This window comes from Eriocheir sinensis, chromosome 3, assembly GCF_024679095.1.
Source record: "Eriocheir sinensis breed Jianghai 21 chromosome 3, ASM2467909v1, whole genome shotgun sequence".
NCBI classification, from domain to species: Eukaryota; Metazoa; Arthropoda; class Malacostraca; order Decapoda; family Varunidae; genus Eriocheir; species Eriocheir sinensis.
The window spans coordinates 1,290,344-1,312,077 of NC_066511.1; the positions used below are offsets into that span (position 1 = coordinate 1,290,344).

Below are 21,734 nucleotides of genomic sequence, written 5' to 3' on the forward strand. Positions count from 1 at the left end.
GCATGGTCCTTCCTACCTTTTTTTTTTAATTGGTGTAACATTAGCTAACTTCCAGTCCTAAGGTATCTCTGCAAATCTCAGTGATCTATAAAAAATTAACCTAAGTGCCTCAGAAATAATATCTTCACCCTCCTTAAGTACTCTGGCATGTATCTCATATTATTGTGTTCTTCTTGCAAATTACTAATGCTTGTTGTCTTTTTTCACTTCACAGTTGCAAGGTGTTCATGGATGCTACCATCCGGTTGGTTCATGCAAGATCTCCTGAAGATATAAGAAGTTTTCCATGCTTCATGAAGATTACTGGACAACATAACCACCCCTTAGATACAGCTGATGTATTAAATCAGCTGAGAGTTTCTCCATGCACCAGAGAGATGTTTGAAAACTATTTCAGACAAGGTAAATGATAAAATGCATATTGATTTTTTATGCATAAGCAATGGAATTTGAAATTATTTGTTGTTCCTGATGCATGTTAATGTTGCTGTAATGAGGTGAACATATATCAACTGTTTTAATTTTACAAATAAGAAGAAATTGCATGAAGAAATTTTACATGCTGTGAAAGTATGCAATTGATTTTGTTATAATTTACATAAGTAAGTGTCAGGTACAATATACACATAACTGTGTATGTTGAGTTGAACATAACAATAGTATTATGCATACAGGTATGGCACCTGGACAAGCCTACAGGCACCATTTGCTGAAGATGGAACTTGACGAAGACTTGTACAATCAAGCCAAGAAATCAATAAATCCTTCTCCGAAGTCCGTCGAGTATATGTGGAGTACATGGAAGAAAAAGGAACATGGAGGACTGAATACGCCGTCAATGTTTGATGCCGTCAAGACATACGCTGAAAAAAATCCGGACCTCATTATAAAGATACACAATGAAGGGAATCAATTTGCAGTTGTTTTGGTCACCCCATTCATGATGAGGGCACACAAGCTGTTGCAAGAAGCTGGAGAAGTTGTATTTGTTGATGCAACAAGTTGTGTTGATCAGGTCAACACAGCAGTGATACCACTTCTCTGTTCAGGACCAGCTGGGGCTGTACCATTGGCTGTCCTGTTCACCTCATCTCAAGATGAAGCAACACTAACAAAAGGTATTTAATGAAGGCCTATACTAGCTTGTTTCTTAATTCTCAATTAAAATGTGTATAAGTGTTTAAGTATTAGAAATCTGTTTTAGGTATTCAAGTGTCAAGGAAAGCAGCTAATATAATTTTGTACTTTATCCTTTGCAGGATTTGGTATGGTAAAGGAGGCGATTGGGGAGGATGGATTTTTTGGTCAAGGAGGTCCACAAAATTTCATGACAGACAACTGCAATGCAGAAAGAAATGCATTGGCAGCCATTTGGCCTAATTCAAAACAATACCTCTGCATTTTTCATGTTCTCCAACAAGTATGGCGCTGGCTTCTTGATTCTAAACATGGAATCAATAAGAATGATAGACAAGAATTGATGAGTGCAGTTAAACTACTTCTTCATGCCGAGTCAATTGACAGATTTGAAGATCAACTGGAGAAAGTTCAGCACCATCCTCTTCTTCAGAAATATCCCAATTTCAAGAGGTAATAATAGAATATATGTTTTAAATGTAAATCCTTCCAACGACACTAATACACCTGCCCCTAAGACTTCCCTTTGATTAAGGTCAGCCACACATCCAGCCACATAGGGTGTTCTGCATTCACACCTCACTCTATAATGCATAGCCTGAATAACAAAAGAGTAATTAAAATAAGAAAAGTCTCATGACAATAGCCCTTCTACCAGTATATTTTTTTTTCTACCTGAAACATGGAACACATTGTTGACTTTTTTACCCTTTATCTTGTGAGGTGTCTGTAATTATTCACATAATAGTAATTTTAATTCAAAATTTCAGCTACCTAAACACCTTGGACCAAAGAAGAGAGGAGTGGGCAATTGCCTACAGAGCAGGTGCATTGTTGAGGGGTCACAACACTAATAACTATTGCGAATCAACAATGTGCATCATAAAGGATAATGTCCTTAATAGGTAAGGATTAAACTAAATTGAATTTGCTATTCTGTTACTGTTCTCTGAAAAATTATTTAGTAACTCTTCAAGTAAACAGCATTACTTAACCCATCATCCTTTTACCAGGCTCTCCAATAGAATCTTAAATTTTTATCCTGCAAAATCCATGAAAAATAATGTTCAAGAGCCCCTGAAATCCATACTTCTTCTTCTATTCAGCGTTATTAGCCCGTTTTTATACGGGGCGCTGTTTTTGATGAGTCCTCGACTCTCCAATGCTACTCGCCACTCCTCTGTCCTCTCCTCCATTTCTTGCTTAGTCTCACCAACCAAAACCACATCATCTGCATACATAATGTCCCATGGTACTACTCTTCTAACCCCCTCCGTCCCCTGAAATCCAAACTAATTCTTTTTTTTTTTTCAGATGTAAGGCATATAACACTGCACAACTTGTAATGTTTATGGCTGAAATCTTCAACTCCTTTATGAAACAACGGATAGTGGATGTAGCACTCAACAGAAGGCATACGAAGAGAATGAATGTCACCAAACTGCCTTTAGAAAGTGTTGTACCCTTGGGGAGTGGGTTGTACCGAGTGGGAAGTGAAACTAATCCAGGACAAATGTATGAGGTGGATCTAAATATTGGTATTTGCACGTGCACAAAAGGAAATACTGGTGCAGTCTGCAAACACCAAGCTGTATGTGCAGACAGTGCAAATCTAACAGTTCCTCAAATGCCTATGCTGAACAGTAATACCCGTCACCAGTTGGCAGTGTTGGCTCTAGGGCAGAAGGACGCCCCCAGTGAAAATTTCTTCAAGACACTGAAAGAAATTAAAAGTGATGAAGCTAGTAAAAGCAACATTGAAGCTGCAGTGAAGTTTGGAAAGAGTGAGGAAGCCTGTGAATTAAATTTTGAGGTCAAAGGGGATGCTGAAGAAATTTCTCCTAGCTGCAGTATGGAAACAGCATCGGTGTCATCTCAAACTAGCAGTGATCATGGGGGCTCTTCATCTTTAGCTGACAACATTCATGATGAGACCAATATTGCTGTAGCAGAGCTTTTAAAAACATCCAAAAAATTTGGTAATGAGGATTCAGTCTCAGCTCTTAAAATGTTCGTCCAGAGGCTAAGATCTGTTAAAACCTCAAATCAATTTAACAGCTTTCTTCACACTGTGGGTGTGGGTGTGTGTGCAAAAGGTAGCTAAACGTCCTCGAAACCTAGCGGAAAATGTTAGGAACAATGTGGCCAATGCCAAATCACATGGTAGTGGTCACTAAGTCATCCTTCTCCTGAATCTCATGCTCTTTATATTTCTGCCAGAAATCATGCCAAACCTGATCTCTAATTAGCCAAAAACTCCTTCATCAATAGAAAATATCAAAACCTGTTACCTTCTAATTCCCCTCGTGATTTCTGGCATCTAGCCAAAAAAATCTCCAATTTCTCTTCTTCCTTCCGTCCTCTATTTCAACCCGATGGGTCCACATCAGTCACTTTCTATCTCTAAGGCTGAACTCTTTGCTCAAACTTTTGCCTAAAACTCAACTCTGGCTGATTCTGGTCTTGTTCCTCCTTCTCCACCCAACTCTGACTATTAAGATTCTTTGTAATTATGTTTTTCATACCCTCTCTGGATTTAATCTTCGGGAGACTTGCGGACCTGAAGGAGTCCTTCCTATTGTTCTCAAAAATTGTGCTTCTGAGCTCACACCCTGCCTGGTAAAACTTTTCCATTTCTGTCTACCTAAATCTACTTTTCCTTAATCCTGGAAGTTTTTACTCATACAGCTTGTTCCTAAGATGGGTGACTGCTTCACTTTGGGTGTGGCAATCTAAGTGGGCTTTTTTGTTTATCAATCAATTTCTTTTAGTTTTGCCCTTGGCCACCACACATGATGTAAAAAAAAAAGTACGTATCATTTGGTACTGCACTACAATGTACGCTAACCCATACTCTGCATCGCTCCAAAATCCTTTTAAACACTAATTCCAGGCTCACACTGATATGCTTCCATTTTTTTGTACCATTGGTGACCAAATTGAATGGTATTACCACTGTAAATTAGGACTGTTAATTAAGTATAGCTATTCTGAAATTATGATGCTTGTTTTATTTGTTGCTTTAGAGTACATCGTCATGATCCAACCCATGTCAACATAAGTTGAAGATGTAAGCAAATTATCCTAATAAATTGTCTAATTTATACTCAAAACAGGATAACGAATATTTGCATTAGTAATGAAAGTTGAATTATTTATGCAATTTAGAACACTGCTTCATTTTACTGTTTGATATACAATGCTATTATTAAAAAACATGCTTAATGAAAAAAATAAAGTTAACAATTCAGATATGTCATGACTCACATATTCAATTATACATCAGGTATTATTTTAGAAAACTCAACAGAAGTAGTAACAAGAAAAGTAGTTCACTATTATAAGATACACCTTATTCTAAGGTGTTTCTTTCTTCTATGCAGTTTCCATCTTTGATTAGTCTTAAGAAGTACTGATAATGCATAAAATTTACCCTAGAAGTAATTATCCTTAGAACAGCAAGCTAAAAACCAGGCAGAAGGGAGGGCTATGAACATCAAGCAAATTGTGGGGTAAAGGCACGTATTTTACTGATTATGCACATGTTAATTGAGCACTTGATATGTATGTATATTTTAGAAATAATGCTGAAATGCGATTCTACCCCAGATTACTGGGAGGTCGCCATTGAACGCTCCACTCTCTAGAGCAGTAATGCGTTTATATTATTTGCAATTATATTTGATTCCGTATTTGTAGTATAATTATATTACATGCAATAGATTGATGCTCTTATATTTTAGTTCTATCATGATGCTCAGCTGTGATATTGTTTATACATGCAATTTTGTGGAGTTAGCGACTTAATGCCAGGTTGTGCGTTTTCTAAAATTATACTTACACATCACCCGAGGTGCACCATAAGGTTGAGATACGCGTAATGATACTACATGAATGTTCAGGTTAAATTTGTTGACATGAGCGAGAGAGGCAGGTGAACTATGTAGGTATTATTCTAATACTAATTGTCTATTTAGCATGGCACGAATAAAATAATAATTGACAATAGAAGGTTAAATTTGTTGACATGAGCGAGAGAGGCTGGTGAACTAAGTAGGTATTATTCTAATACTAATTGTCTCGGGCTAAAAAGAGAATGCAGACTTATTTAGCACGGCACAATTACAATAATACTTGACAACAGAAGGTTAAACTTGTTGACATGGACGAGAGAGGCAGGTGAACTAAGTAGGTATTATTCGAGTTAAGCAGAGAATGCAGACTTAATTAGCACGGCACAATTAAAATAATACTTGACAACAGAAGGAGGTTGTAAATTATATTAAAGAACACAATTAATGAAATACGGGTAATGAGGCAGGTGAACTAAGTAGATATGATTCTAATACTAATTGTCTAGGGATAAGCAGAGAATGCAGACTATTTAGCACGGCACAATTAAAATAATACTTGACAATAGAAGGAGGTTGTCAATAATAGGGAGAAAAGAACACAATGAATGTTACAGTGATAAAAAAAAAGTCAAGAGAGAGGTGTGGATGGACGACAGCGAACTTTGTTTACAAAATGCCATGGCAATAAATCCAGTCACCACAATGGATTATTATACCTTAAACGTCATATCTATCCATCACTGCATCCATAAAATAATGAGTAGCAAATTTATAAACCTAAAAAATATGCGCCCATGTATTATTAATGCCTAAATAGGGTACAAAATTGCATGTATTGAATTGTATAAACACGAATATGTGAGCTGGAATTATAACCAACTGGCCATACCCCAACAGTGTTCCCACGTAAGGCATATCACATTAGCTGCATAGCAATATAGTTTTTACGTGACACTTCCCTAGGAGGAACTGCCCAATGACAGAAGGTATTTTATATAAAATAAACGTACACTGCTTAGCGATGCATGTAACGGAAGGAAGGTTTAGAGGCTTTATTTTGGCATAGGTGTTGGCAATACGATCGTGGGAGGAGCCATAAGACCGGAGGGCGGGGCTTGTATGGATTCACCTTGGGTTCAGGAATATGCCTCCCGCAGCTCATCTTTAATCCTATGATCTATAGTCCGGGTTGACAGGTGGTCTTCTGGACAGCATGTGGGTAGTTTTAAGCCACTCGGCGGCGGCTGAAAAATCCCAGCTTGGTGACACCGGGCGTCCTCCTGAACGCGGCGCCGTCACTCTGTCGACTCAGCCACCGCCTCCCCAGGTTCTTACATTACATTACATTACATTTTTACATTACAGGCCAATCAGCTTAACTTCAATTATTTGTAAATTATTTGAGACAATTATTAGAGATAAAGTAGTTAACTACCTAGAGTGTAATTCGCTAATCCTGGACTCGCAACATGGTTTCCGTAACAACATATCTTGTTTGTCGAATCTATTAACCTTCTATAACGACCTTTTTGCAGTCTATGATGTTCATAAATCACTTGATATTATTTATTGAGACTTCCAAAAGGCGTTTGATAAAGTCCCACACTATAAATTGCTTCATAAAATCAAGGAAATAGGTATCGGGGGTAAGATTCACGAATGGAGTGGATCCCAGTCACTAGTGGTGTCCCCCAAGGCTCTGTCCTGGGACCCGTTCTCTTCGTCATTTACATCAACGACACTGACCTTGGTCTCAATAATTTCATTAGTAAATTTGCAGACGACACGAAAATCGGCAATGCGGTACTTACGGAATGTGACAGGTGGAGCCTACAAGAAGATTTGCGTAAAATATCAGATTGGTCAGTAAAATGGGAAATGCCTTTTAATATAAACAAGTGCCAGATTCTGTAGGTTGGATCTAGAAATATAAAGAAGGACCATGAAATGTGCGGCGTTAAGGTTAAAGGCGTATACTCGGTCAAAGATCTTGGCGTCACAGTCGCGTCTAACCTCAAGTTTTCCCAGCAGTACAACGAGTCCGTTAAAAAAGCAAACAGAATGATCGGTTTGATTTAAGAGAAATTTTTAATTCAAGAATAAAGATGTTATACTACCTTTGCATAATAGTTTCGTCAGACCTCATTTGGAGTATGCCGTTCAGTTTTGGTCTCCCCACCATGCGAAAGACATTGCTAAATTAGGTGTTCAGCGTAGAGCAACCAAGATGATTCCTTCATTACGAAACAAACCCTACGAGGAAAGGCTGTCACATCTAAACATGTTTTCTTTTAAAAAAGGCCCCTCAAAGGAAAACTGCTCGAGTGCTTTAAAATATTTAACGGTTTTACCAACGTGGATCCGACCAAGCTGTTTGTGATGGATGATTCGACGCGAACGAGAAATAATGGCGCTAAACTCAAATGTAGACAAGTTCATTCAGATTAAACAAAAGTCTTCTTCACTAATGCTGTCGTTCGAGATTGGAACAGATTACCACCATCAGTGGTTCAGTGTAACTCGATTGCATCGTTTAAGAATAATCTTGACCGCTATCTCCTTCATCTAAATGTTCACTAGGTCAGTTTCAACACCATGGTGGCCGCATAACAACTGTCACTTAGGTTTAGGACAGACCACCTAGTTTGGGCCTTAGGGCCTGTGTAGTCTGGTTATCTATGTAATTATATGTAATTCTCTCTCTCTCTCTCTCTCTCTCTCTCTCTCTCTCTCTCTCTCTCTCTCTCTCTCTCTCTCTCTCTCCCCTGAATGATGCGAATATTTATTTTTCGATAATAAAATAGCATATATAATCATGGATAGACTCGTAGTCTAATAACAATAACATTATATATTAGCAAACCTTCAAAGAAAAAAAAAAAAAGAATCGGACATGAAAAAGTATGTAATAGATAAGTTAATAAAATAATGGAGGCGGGCGGGAGGATCGAAGCAACAATGCAGGGCAATATGGCGGATGACGGGAAGACTGGCCGCGACTCAGCATAGCTAGGCCTCGCTCGTCTCCACCTCCGGCTGGCGACCGTGTCACTGCGTGATAGGAATCCAACTGGTACTACTAGCGGTATGGGTACCATTAGGGTTCCGGTACTTTAAACTTAATGGTTACCGATAAGGTACCGGTACCTATTCGGTACTGGTACAGATAAGGTACCTGTACCTACTCGATACTGGTTACCATTAAGGTACCGGTACTTCAACGGTTCCCAGTACTGTTAAAGTACCGGTACCTTGTCGGTAACCAGTACCTAGTAGGTACCGGAACCTTACGGGTAACCAATACCGTTTAAGTACCGGAACCCTAACGGTACCCATTACCGCTACTAGTACCGGTTGGATTCCAATACCGCTTAGTGACACGCTCGCCAGCCCTGCCTGGCTGGCCGGGGGGGTGCTCGGAAAGAAAGTATCAGGAAAAAAAGTAACGGAAAAACGAAAGAGTTTTTGCTAGGAAATAAAGTATCAGGAAAAAAAGTAACAATACTAATTTTATTTAGGAAAAAAAGTACCAGTGGTCATTCTTGAAGATAAATTGACAATTAATGTACACGAATTAAAGACTGCCGAATTGAAGATAGTGCCTCTGGTACAAAAGGAAGTATAATTTTTCTTGGAAAAGTTAAAAACATTAAAACATGAAAATATTAAAAACATTAAAACAAAAATTATTAAAACATTATAAAACATTAAAACATTAAAAAGTTAAAAACATTAAAAATACCAAAACATTAAAAAGTAAAACCAATATGATTAGGTTAATTAAATAAATATTTTGACGAGATGTATATTAATGTAGTGTCCGGGTTATATGTATATTGTGAGCAATTCCTTCTTAAAATTCTGGGATGTATTTTCTTCCTTCCACCCTGTCCTGATAGAGATGTCGTAGCCGCTTCTGCAATTGAATAACGTTTCTCTTGTGTCTTGGTTTGGATGCGTTGCCAATCAGGTCCTGCTGCACCACGGTGTCCACGGTAGCGTGTTCTTTTTGGAACTACTGTATTCACTTCCATACAGAGGGATGGTGGTGTCCAACTAAGTTTGAGAACTTATTGTTCCAACCCTCACGAATGTTGTTGGTACGGGAGTTGCCGTGTAATGTCGCCTCATGTACATTCCAGAGAGCAGGGGGGTACATCGGGGGTACAACACGCAACCTGACGCCCTGGGAATTCTGCAGCTGTTGACTTCTGTAGCTGCCTGATACATAGGTTGTGTCAAAATAGTCCACCAATTCAGCAGCCTCGGCAGGAGTAACGGTCTTGAGGTGCTCCATACCTTCTTTCACTTCCTTAGTGGGCAGGAAGGCGAGTCCATCCAACATGCTGCAGAACCGCCGGAACTCCAAGTCTTGAGTTGTAATTTTCTGTTAGACCAAGCTGCTGTATTTTACGCCAGGTACACTATGTAAGGTGGTAGAAGCAGCCCTTGGTCTCCACTTCTCTACCAAAGCTGGCACTAACTGCACGCAAAACAGCATCTTCAAAGTCTGTCACAACTGTTTGTACATGAAGGTTTATTCCCAACCGCCTGATACGGTCCACGATGACATCAAACAACTCTGAATACACCGCTCTTGTCTTATTCTGTAGCAGAGCATAGACACAGGAGACATGTATAGTCTTAAATGGAACTCTAATCACGTACACTTGAGTAAACTGTGCTGGTGCCATCTTGAAGATGGTCTCTGCAGCTGCCAGACGGCGCAGGTCCTCTAGTGTGGCAAAGGCAATAATGCTACTGATTGCCTCTGGCCCATTGTCGTAAAGAAGGAACCGCTGAGGGTTGGGTCCCAGTGTATCCTTCCACTCATCTGGCAAAGTGAAGTCGTGCAGGTGTTCGGGCATTGGTGGGGTGCGCCTGTGATATCTGAGGGATGCAACTGCCTGGGCAAAGATCTGGGATGGCTTGTCATGGGAGCTGACCGCCTGCTGCCTCATCAAGTTACGACACTTTGTGTATGTCACGTTGATATGGTCAGCGGCGTGGTTGTGGGGTAGGCTTGGCTCTGAATTATCCAAATCAGGCGTAGTGCTGAGACTTCCTCTACAATCTCGACTCCCTTTCTCAGAACATTTCCACCAGATTTTTATCTTCCGTGTGCACGACCGTGTGTACATATATCCCTCGAAACAAATCTTGTTGCCGCCCTTGTTACTCTGTGTGATGTCCATGCTGATGGTTGTGTGTGTGGCTGCGCTGAATCTTGTTCTTAGATGAGGAAGCCTCGGAAACTGAAATTGAAGCAGACTATTCGTCTGCAGCAGGCTCTTATCCTGTTAGGTAAAACTCTGAAACAGTAACCGAATCTTGTTGTTAGTTGAGAAAATCTCAGAAACAGAAACTGAAGCATTCAATTACTCAGCTGAAGCAATCTGGACTTTTGGGCAATTTCCGAAAAAGAAACTATAGCATTCAATAATTTTTGTTGCTTTTTTTCCTGTTACTTTTTTTCTTGTTACTTTGTTTCTTGTTACTTTTTTTCCGTTACTTTTTTTCGTGTTACTTTTTTTCTTGTTACTTTCTGTCCTACAATCGGCCTGGGGTGGATAGGAGCGAGGCCATGTTGCTGTGCTGAGTCGCTGTCGGTCTTCCCGCTATCCGCCATGCTGCCGAGCGTTGATGCCTGGATCCTCCCCCTCCCGCCTCCATTATTTTATTAACTTAACTATTATAGTATTTCCATGTGAAACTGGCCGGTGGAGTGGTGGCGGCTGCGGGGTCAGCCGCCCCCCGCACCTTGCCACACACTCTCAACACCTCTCGCTTCCTCTCATATAGTGTTGATTGTTTCGTTGTTAGGATAATAACAAAGATTTTGAATAAATACCACGACACTTGACAACGTTGTATTCCAACGTTGTCAAGTTTTTTTTTTTTTTTTTAACGTCATGGCCTATTGCGCCGGTAGGCTTCTTCCCGCTGGATCCTGATGGTCGGTCCAAGGCTTCTTCCCGGTGGGGCCTGATGGTCGGCCCAGCCCGTTCTGGCGCAGGAGAGTGTTTATAGTGGCGCCATCTTGCATTGGCTCATGCTGCCCTCCCGGAACTCATCTTTAATCCTAGAATCTAGAGTCCGGGTTGATAGGTGGTCTTCTGGACAGCATGTGGGTAGTTTTATGCCACTCCTCGGCGGCTGAAAAATCCCAGCTTGGTGGCACCGGTCGGGGATTGAACTCGCGTCGTCCCGAACGCGGGGCCGTCACGCTATCCATTCAGCCACCGCCTCCCCACAAGTGTCGTGGTAATTATACAAAATATTTGTTATTATCCTCAAAACGAAACAGTCATAACACTATATGACCTTATTGGATTATCCAGTTATTTAATTAAATTCATTTTTAAGGTAGTAAATAGCTGACATATGAGAGGAAGCGAGAGGTGTTGAGTGTGTGTGGTATGGTGCGGGGCGGGGCTGACCCACCTATGTAGAAGGCCTGACGTCATCAGCCTCGGTCATCTCCAAGGAGACTATAGAACAGGAGAGGGGGCCTCTATAGGAGACCGTGGGCGGGTGTTGGTGTATGTCGGTTGCAACAGATGGCGCAGGAGCAGCTTTGTTTACATCCAGGCGCCTCCCCCCCTCCAGACCCACCCCCAACCCCCAGAACCCATCAGCAGTGTTGCAACATGGGATCAAGCAGCAAATGTTGCTACTTTTTTTCTTCAGTCTGGTTATTTCCCATTTTAAATAAAAAATAAAGGTAGATAAATATTAAAATGAACAGCAGGAACTATATATACTGTATATATTTACTAGGTAGATATAACCTGACTGCATGTCATGAGTAATGCTATTATTGTTATATTATTATACCGCAATTATAATTATTACTTTCTCTGCATGTGTGGTTAGATGTGTTTTATGTGTTTAACCTTTCTGTATATATATACTGGAATGAACCAAGGAATTGTAGCCCTACTGCCGTTCTTTAAAACTATGTAATCATGTTTTTCTTCCAAACTCATTGTTTTAACACGCACGCTGACTTCCATCAGTAATGATGATATATATTAATTGAGTCATTGGTTTGTAGGGGGAAAGAGTGGGTGAATATAATTATCTTGGTCTAACTTATACTGTTTATTATAACGCTATTCGCAGCAATATCTTTCTCTGCTCCGATGGCAACGCTGCCTCGTTCAAAAATCATAACACCGCCGCGGCCGCCACGTTTACCAGCCGGAGCCTCAAATCATGTCCCTTTGTGGTGATAAAGAGGACACAGCCTGGTGTGAAGCTACAATTATTACGGAAGGATGCCAGCCGGGGTAAGTGATATATATAAATAATGATAATGTGGAAATTCTAATCATTTTCACGCTGACAGCTGTTCTGAACTTGCTAACTGCATGCCTCCTCCTCAAGGCACGAGGCCGAATGGCCTACACGACAGCTCCAGATTCCTCCCCATTACCACCTGTCAGCCTCGTCCATGTAGCTATCCAGTCTACTCTTAAAACAAGCTATCGTCCCTGCACTCTCTATGTGATTGCTGAATCTATTCCATTCCCCCACCACCCTATTACTAAACCAATGCCTGCCCATTTCCCTCCTAAATCTATACTTTTCTAATTTAAGTCAATTACTGCATGTTCTATCTTGCCAAACATCTTATGCAAAAGTTAACCAGCATCTCCACTCATCCCTTACACTGATAAACTCTGGAACAGCCTTCCATTGTCTGCATTTCCTCCTGCCTATAATTTGACCTTCAAGAAGAGTGTATCAAGACTACTTTTGTCTGTTGTGGGAGCGGTGAGTAGTGGGGCTTTTTTTCTAGTATGCTTTGTTGCCCTTGAGCTGTCTCCTTTGTTTAAAGAAAATAATAATTAAATAAATGGAAGTTGGCCAATGCTTCCAATACATTTTGGTGCCATATCTACAAGTGGCTGGTGACTGTAAGTATCTCAGCAACCTGCAGGCATTTATGCCATTCCTATCATGGTGCATGGAGCAAGCTTCACATAACACTCAGACAGAGACAGTTTAATTATGGTTACATATCAGACTCAGTTTATTGCTCAGTCTATTAGGTGCAGTGCTGTTAATATTGTTAGTGGTAGTATTAGTACAATTAATGTATTTATTTTAATTAATTTTTGAATATTTATTTATTATATTCTTAGTGTTTGAAAATTCCAATACTAGTATTAAGATAAACAAAAATATCAGAAATATATTTATACTTATTAATTATTATTGCTCTTCTTATTATTACTTCCTTCAATGTCCTGGCACTTTGACATCTAGTGCTTTTCCGTTTAGCAGCCAAAATTGTGGTCTTTCTGAATGTGTATGCCTTAAGTCTTCATTGGTGTAACTAGCTCTTTAACATAAAATCTGCATCTCTCTCCTTCTCACCCAGTTATCCCTGTACATCCTTTCAGTATCCAAAGAATTTTTCTGTATTTTACCGTGTGGACATACTCTTTCCTTCCATGTTCCACTGTCGTATGTTATTCCATCTAACACAACCACATCCCAATAGATCCGAACACGTCCGATATCATCCAAGATAATGTGGCAGCTGAAGGGGGAGAGTCCAAGAAAGAGGCCAAAGGTGAAGACATTTAGCCACCCCCCCTGAAGTACATGGCAGCATTCAACCCTCTTGGTGAGCTGCAGGAATGTGCTTCCCATTGCAGTGCACCAGCTCCATGTATTGATTTTGGTATGAATACTTCATCTAGTGTTTGTTGATTGTTGTGTTATTAATCTAATTATGACTTCACAAAATAGACTGTGCAAGTCACTTAACACATGCCCTGCTCAACATCACTTTTAAGTTGTAGAATTCCTTCATATGGATGCTGCTTTATGTATTCTGAAATGATTGGATATTGATTGTCTTAACATTTTTTTTTGTCCATGATCACTGAACCATGTTACGGTATGTCTTTGGGTGCAGATCCAGGAAATGAGTTTTTGGGAGGACGTCAGACTTTTTGCGGGTGGAAGGAGCATTAGCATTACCGATTAGCCATTCTCGGCAGTCCTGGTCTTGAAAAACTGGTGGAGTGACCTAAATCAATGGGTATAACGGCCTGGACTTTGTGCCAAAGCATTGTTTTAGCCGCAGCGCGCTTTTGAGCTAGTTTTCCTGTATCACTCAGGAACATTGGGGGGGCCTGGGCCCCCCTTTGGATCCACCAATGTAGCTATGTCTTATAATATATCTATCCTTTACAGTCTGATGGTGCATCCTTCTAGGTTATCAAGTTTTAGTAGCTACTCATGAGAAGTATTCCTTATAATGATCATTGATTTCCAGATGGTTTGCACTAAAAAAATTTAGTGTCGTGTAACCTGCCGCAAATAATAATCAACTGTAGTCAACCCTTGCTTTAAAGAACCAATATGGAGGAGGGGGGTGATGTTATATCTAAAAATCTTTTACATCTGAAGTATCCAACCTTTTTGTGTATAATAAACCTTGTTTGTTACATGAACTTAAAAGTTTACAATTTCCATACATGATTCTTTTTTCCTTGTATTTGATGATTAATCCTGACATGTATTTCCATTATCAGTAGGTAATATATAGTAACAAGACAATAATACACATTATAACAATGTACATATTATAGCCCAATGAGTGCACGAGATCATTTACCTCATCAGTGACGCCAAGTCCGGGAGTCCTTCCCTAAATTCTTTGCCCAAATTTGTGACACCAAGTATAATAACTAGTTTTAGTGACCATTTGCATCCATTTTTCACTTTGATTAAAAAATTGCCTCTCAACAGGGTGTGAACTTGATGGGGTTGGAGGAAACTCGACTCGGCCATCAAGCTCACCACAATTAATATAGTAAGGAACCTCTTCTTCTCAGTGATAATTTATCCTCTTTAGTTACTATTCCATGTTGCTTTAATCACAACTAATCTGTTGGAAACATTACAGCTTAATAACATACTTCACATCTCTGCATACAAATTGAGTTCAATATTTAACTGTTACACCAGTAGGCTTCATATCTTAAAAAAAACGTATGTAAAAAGGTTGAAATTTTGAATGATATATTCAAACTCTTTATTATGTTTCAATGGGTGTAGTACCGTTACGATTAGTCGAGTGATCAGCATATGGGTCTTATGTTTTTGATAGCATAGGTTCAAATTTTGCCATTGGCTGGCAATTGATAGTAACAGTAGTGTCCACAGATATCTACCTGCTTCTTGTTTATCCTGTTCCACTTTAAACCATGACTGGCCAATCTTTGAAGAGGTAGCATAACCTTGAAGTGCCACTAACAAACCTTTGTCCATTCTTCTGATGTGATCTTTTTTCTTTTTTTTCCCACCTGCCTATAGCGCCGGTAGGTTTCTTCAGGCGCCTGGCGGTCAGGCCCGTCATGATGCAGGCAATTTTTTTTTATAGTGGTGCCATTTAGTATTGGCTCATGCTGCCAGAACTCATTCTTGATTCACTTGGATGGTTTAGCAGGGCTTAGGTATGACTAACATTGAAGAAACAGGGAATTTTTAGATTTTTAGTGTGGCAACACATTGACAAATGTTTTAGTATGGACTGAACATCAAAGATATATATGGTAAATGGGTGCTTGTAGATCTTGACATTATATCTGTCAAGAGTCTCCAGTTGTATCCTCTCCCCCATCTCCTGAAAATATTACTCTTGTCAGGCAATCTAAGTGAAGCCTTCCATCGAAGCTGGTGTGCAGACATAATGTCAGTGCTTAGATTCACTTATAGCACTGACAATAATGCAATTACATACACCTATTTTATTATTTAGAATTGTGATTAATTGTGATTAAATATTTTTTCATGTATTTTCAGACATGAAAAGTGAAAATTGCTGCACACAACAGTCTGCCGTCTGCACCGGGAGGCAAGGCAGCTCAAAGCCCAGGCTGTTACAACTCCTGGGCAGTTTTTGCCCAGAGCCAGCGATTTTTTAGATCCAATAGAGGTGGATTTTTTCTGAGGTCAGGTTCAACATGCTGCGAGATACCAAGATCTAAGCCCAGTAGAAGATATGGGTTACAAGAGAGGAGGTTTGCTCTGGCCTTATACTATCAAAGTCCAAATGCTAATAGATTTCTGAGCACAGTATTTCACTTGCCTTCAGTTTCAACACTTCACTCATGACTTAGGGGTATTTCAGTAAATGTTGGCTGGAGCAAACAGACTCTGACAGCCCTGCAGCAAAGAGCACAGGCTTTGTCAAAAGAAGAGAAACTTCGTGGGATTTGCCATTATTTAGTATTACTCTTGTTACGCCAAGAATTTTTTTCCATATACTTTGCCAAATATTGCAAGTAATGCACCATTGTTGGGCTTGCCTGTAATAAATCAGATCTTGTTCAATTAACAAGCTTTGGGTGTCTGCCACTTTCCAGTTGTAATGCAAGGAATCATTTATCTTCCCTGCCAGATATCACATGTAATGCACCATTGTTGGTTTTGCCTGTTATAAATCAGATCTTGTTCAGTTAACAAGCTTTAGGTGTCTGCCACTTTCCAATTCTAATGCAAGGAATCCCCTGCCAGATATCGCATGTAATGCACCATTGTTGGTCTTGCCTGTTATAAATCAGGTCTTGTTCAGCTCACAAGTTTTGAATATCTGCCATTGCTTATTTCAGGTGTAATGCTTGGAAGCATTTGTTCTCTTCCCTAGCCATCAGTATGCAATGCTTTATTGTGGATTTTGCCTGTTATATTTAATCTTGTTCAGGTAACAAGCTTTTGGTGTCTGCCTTACCTAATAATGTGCTGCAGTGACACTTGTCTTGGTTTCATAATGTAAAATACAGCATGTAATTTCATCACACTAAGTGTCTATCATCACATGTCTGGCATCATGAATGTGGCTTCCAGGAGTAATCTTGTTTGTATTACAGCATGCAATGTTTTTTCTGCTTTATATGATATACATAATCACATAGGTGTGATTTTTTTTTTTTTGACAAAATGTAATGGCAGTTAATATTCTTGACTAATGCCTCATAAACCTTGTGAAAAATAATGCTTTTATGAAGGGGGGGGGGGCAGAGAGTGGTTTGTTTGGTTGGCCAGTTCAAGGAGTTTCATATCAAATGATTTTATTACATCCAACTTTAATGTGTGCTAAAAACATATATTTTATTACATCCAACTTTAATGTGTGGTTCCTGCAATAAATGCTACATGTTTACTGATGTAGCCTATGAAATACATATCACTCTCTGCCCTGTAATTTAATTGGTGTGTCACATACTGCAGCATAACTTTCCTGCTATTTTTTTACACTGAGTTGCCTTATTTTGTCTCATTTGCTTTTATCATATGTGCCTCCGCTGCATAGTTGTGCCTACTGAGCTTAATATCTTCATGACCATGACACCAAGGTCAGAGCTTGTGAGATCATATCATGTCCTACATCCCATTTTCACCTCCAGTCTCGGCTGTCTCCCAGGACCACCAAGTTATTGCATTCCATTTAAGACAACTCCTGTGTTACCTTCTTGATGTCCTCCATCATGTATTTCAGAATGTTTTATGGTGCTTTGCTCTATATTGATGTGCCTTGCAACATTTTTATATAGTTTTCATTGTATATAACGCACCATTGTTGGTTTTGCCTGTTATAAATCGGGTCATGTTCAGTTAACAAGCTTTGAGTGTCTCCCATTGTTTATTTCAGTTGTAATGATTAGAAGCTTTTGTTCTCTGCCCTGTCAAACATTATGCAATGCTTGCCATTATCTGGCACTTGTACAGTTAGTATGATATTTTTGCTCAGCTAAGAGCATGTTGCAAAAGGTAAAGGTACGGTTGGGGGCATACGCTGTAGCAGCACGTGGCCTCAGTGCTCATCTCTGTAACATTGGCCCTTGAGCCTGTGGTGTTAGGGAACCCATTACCCTGGGACACAGGACCAGTGTGACATCCGGGTTACCACAGTTGCAAAGGCATTATAGTAATCTAGCATGCATAGAATGTTGTATGCTTTGCTTGTATTTAAAGCACTGGATATGTTTGCCACACACACACACACACACATATATATATATATATATATATATATATATATATATATATATATATATATATATATATATATATATATATATATATACATTATCAAATGCTTTCTACACCATATTTTTTCCTAAAATAACAAATTGATATAGTGTAGATAATACCTAATAAAACATAAGAACAAATATATTTTTCTTTACCCCATTAGTAAATCATTTTACAATAATGAAAAAAATAAGTAAAGGCTGGATAGGGTGCTGTGGCAGGTACTTCAAAAATAGTAAAGCTACCCCTGAAAAGTGACGTTTTTGGTGGGCTGCAATAGATGGCGCTACTTCCGCACGCCCGAGGAATTACTACATACCACTATCTCTTCGTATACAGTCTCTTTGGTCATCTCCCTCGCTCCGTCGTCTCCCTAACTTCCAAGGCGCTATGCGTTCCAAACACAACGAGGGAACACTAGCTTATTATTTTTCATTTAGTAAAACCAGGCTATTATTTTGCATTTAGGAATATTATTATATTATTTTGCATTCATGGATACCATGCTAATATTTTGCAAACATGAATATTAGACTATTATTTTGCATTTAGGGACAATACTATTACTATGCACGTAGGAATACGATGCTATTATTTTGCATTTAGGAAAACTAGGCTATTATTTTTCATTTAGGAATACTAGGCTATTATTTTTCATTTAATAACACTATGCTATTAATTTGTATTTAGGAAAACTAGGCTATTAATTTGCATTTAGGAATACTAAAGGCGGTGTCACACTAGTACTTTTTCCGTCAACTTTTTCCGTCGTTTTTCTGAAAATCGTCGATATCTTGGCTGCGGCCTGTCACACACAGACGGTGTTTCGTCTGAAACTTTCCGTCGGCACAGACCAAGGAATGTAAACAAACATATGGAGTCCACGCTGCGGCAAAGATACGCTGCTCTGAACCTAATACTGTGTATTGTGAGACTTAGACGAGCTAAACAAGCCAAAAAGCGTGCATGGATGCGCTCATGGTTGGCTCGTCGGGAAAGAGAAAGTGTGTACCACAGGCTGTTAAAAGAGCTGAGTTTAGAGGATCATGAGACTCTGAAGAATTGGATCAGGTTGGACAAGAGCCAGTACCACAGACTTCTGGAGTTAGTGACACCTCTTATTGCCAGAAGTGACATCAGGATGAGGAAGGCTGTCACTGCAGGAGAGCGTTTGAGACAGGTTGAAGCCACGCGGAAAGTCTCGGTCTTGGTCTTGGAAATGTAAACAAAGGCGGAAATTTGCAGGCGGAAACGATCCTGATCGTCTGACAAATTCATGCGATAAGTTCATGCGGAATGATGAAAAATCGACGAAAATCGCATTAATCGACGGAAAAAGTGCTAGTGTGACACCGCCTTAAGCTATTATTTTCCATTTGGGAAGACTAAGCTATTATTTTGCATTTAAGAAAACTAGGCTTATTTTGTAGTAACTTTTTTTTAAGAGGAATTAATATACCTCTCGTGAACAGTTTTATTGATCAATGATGCGTTTTAATGGATACTGTGTGGTATATTGGCTATCACCTGGCCAAATTTATTATCTGCTTTGATACACCACGTTCTTTATTGTTCCGTACGATAATCTTTATGTTTATCATATCATCGTCAGTGGGAAATACAATGGATAATGGGAAATAGTAACCACTGATGTTAAGATTCAACGGACAGCATGCTGCCCTCCCTTCTTCCCACGGGCATGCTGCCGGTGCGTTCACATTTAAATGTGAAGGGTAACTTCTAAACCGTTGCAATAAATACATTTAACTATTGAACATTTCTGACTTACAATGACTTGATCTCTTTTTATAGAAAATGTGACGACCTGTAGCGGGAGGTTTGCACTGGCCCTGCATAAGACAACCTACGGTTATACATTAATGCCCCTAATATTTACCACCTCACGTTCTAATAAACTTGAAATGCACTGGAATATCAGCAACTATAACAGCGATGGTATTATATTGGAGTATTTACCCTGCTGCCCTGATTATGTGTAAAATTGTCCCTCTTTATGGCTCTAACTCATACACGTGACAATGTTTCGTCCTTTGGGTAAGAAAATATAGCCACTTTAGGACCAGTAGGATAATTTCCGTTGCAAAGAGGTACACAACACTTGCTGGGCATGTTGATGTGAAGTACAGAACTAAGGAAGTTCGATATTATGTCAAAGTTCTTGAACTAAATAGTCGTGACGCTTCACCGTGACCAAGAACTTCTACTCCCCTCTACAGTCACAACCAACTAACGGCGCGGGCCGCGCGGCTTCAGTTATAACTAATAAGTTCAGTATGACCGAGCATCGTGACGTCAAGGTGTATCTGCATCCAAACGCTCAGGGGTGGGATCCAGATACGAGTTACAATTATGCAAGTCAGCTTACGTAACATTGTACGCTACCAGTGGATCCAGAAAGGTTTTGTAACGTACGTTGGATGCAGAAAGGTTACAGATTATGTAAAGTGTGCGGTAACTTACAGATACCCCGGTAGGTCATGTAACTTACTAAATGCATTCGATTTGCGTTAATAGCGTTATTATTAATACTTTTTTCAAGAAAGAAATGGACGATTATAGCTGAATATAGCATTTGGTGGCATATTAGTGTTGGAAACGAGATATACACACTTTGAGAGGCATGAGAAGTGTGGACGGTAAGATACGTTTTCCCAGCAACACCGACGCGCGGGTGACTGCCAGACCTCCCTCCTCCCTTCTATTCTTCCTTCCTTTCTCTTTATTCATCTTCCTATCTCCTCCTCATCCATTCATCCATCCATCTCTAGATTTGTCCCTCCGTGGAGGGACCATAGGCCTTTGTCGGGTGACAGCACATGAATTGGGAGCCGACAGACTGACTATGTAAATTATGTGAAGCAAACAACGAATGTTCCCAGATTACGATTTAGTACAGTTTACCTTATTTTTTTTTTAAACCTTTAATTTCAACATAAACGTCTTATCACGTAGATGTAAAAAGCGGGAATAAAGTAAATATGGTCTTAGAAACGTTATAAATAGCCATTGTGTCTTATTATGATGGAAAAAGGAAGAAAATGGGAAAAGAGAACGGGTTGTTTTGAACCCACAGCTGAAGGCGGCTGCCTTACGATTGGCTGACGGTTCTGAAAACACCCTTGTGATTCGCTGGCGAGTCTTATGACGTCATAGCTGGTTACGTAGATTCTGGCCAATCAACGCGATCCTATCTCCTTACTTAAAGCTTTCTGGATCCACACATAACTCGCTACGCAGCGGTAGCGTACGTTACCTATACGAGGGCTAACAAATCTGTAACTTTGCAAAATCTTTCTGGATCCCACACCAGGCCTTTTATTAGAAAGCCGTGGCTGACCCTGCAGCCGCCACCACCCCACCGGCCAGCTTCACATGGAAATACTATAGCTAATTATTCATGCCCGATTCTTCTTTTTTTTAAGATTTGCTATTATACTGCTATTGTTATTAGACTATGAGTACATCCATAATAACTATTTATGCTTTTTTTATCTAAAAAATAAATGTATGTGTGTGTGTGTGTGTGTGTAAGAGAGAGAGAGAGAGAGTGTGCGAGAGAGAGAGAGAAATACTTTGATATGGATATTTTCCTCTCTCTCTCTCTCTCTCTCTCTCTCTCTCTCTCTCTCTCTCTCTCCACCTACATGTTTACATATAAATACC

The 21,734-nt window shown here is 39.7% G+C and overlaps 1 protein-coding gene and 1 long non-coding RNA gene across 2 annotated transcripts; both read left to right on the forward strand.

Moving 5' to 3' along the window:
* The first annotated feature begins 625 nt into the window (after nucleotides 1–625).
* On the forward strand, nucleotides 626–4,137 carry LOC127003333 (uncharacterized). The gene is made up of 4 exons (XM_050869843.1): nucleotides 626–1,118; nucleotides 1,260–1,590; nucleotides 1,908–2,042; nucleotides 2,452–4,137. Exons 1-4 carry the CDS (start codon nucleotides 665–667, stop codon nucleotides 3,239–3,241), a joined length of 1,710 nt encoding a protein of 569 aa, XP_050725800.1. The 5' UTR covers nucleotides 626–664; the 3' UTR covers nucleotides 3,242–4,137.
* A 9,387-nt stretch (nucleotides 4,138–13,524) lies between these two features.
* LOC127003338 (uncharacterized) lies at nucleotides 13,525–15,931 on the forward strand. Its single transcript, XR_007757044.1, has 3 exons — nucleotides 13,525–13,686; nucleotides 14,763–14,826; nucleotides 15,819–15,931. It is a non-coding gene; the product is annotated as an uncharacterized LOC127003338 (long non-coding RNA).
* Nucleotides 15,932–21,734: the final 5,803 nt, after the last annotated feature.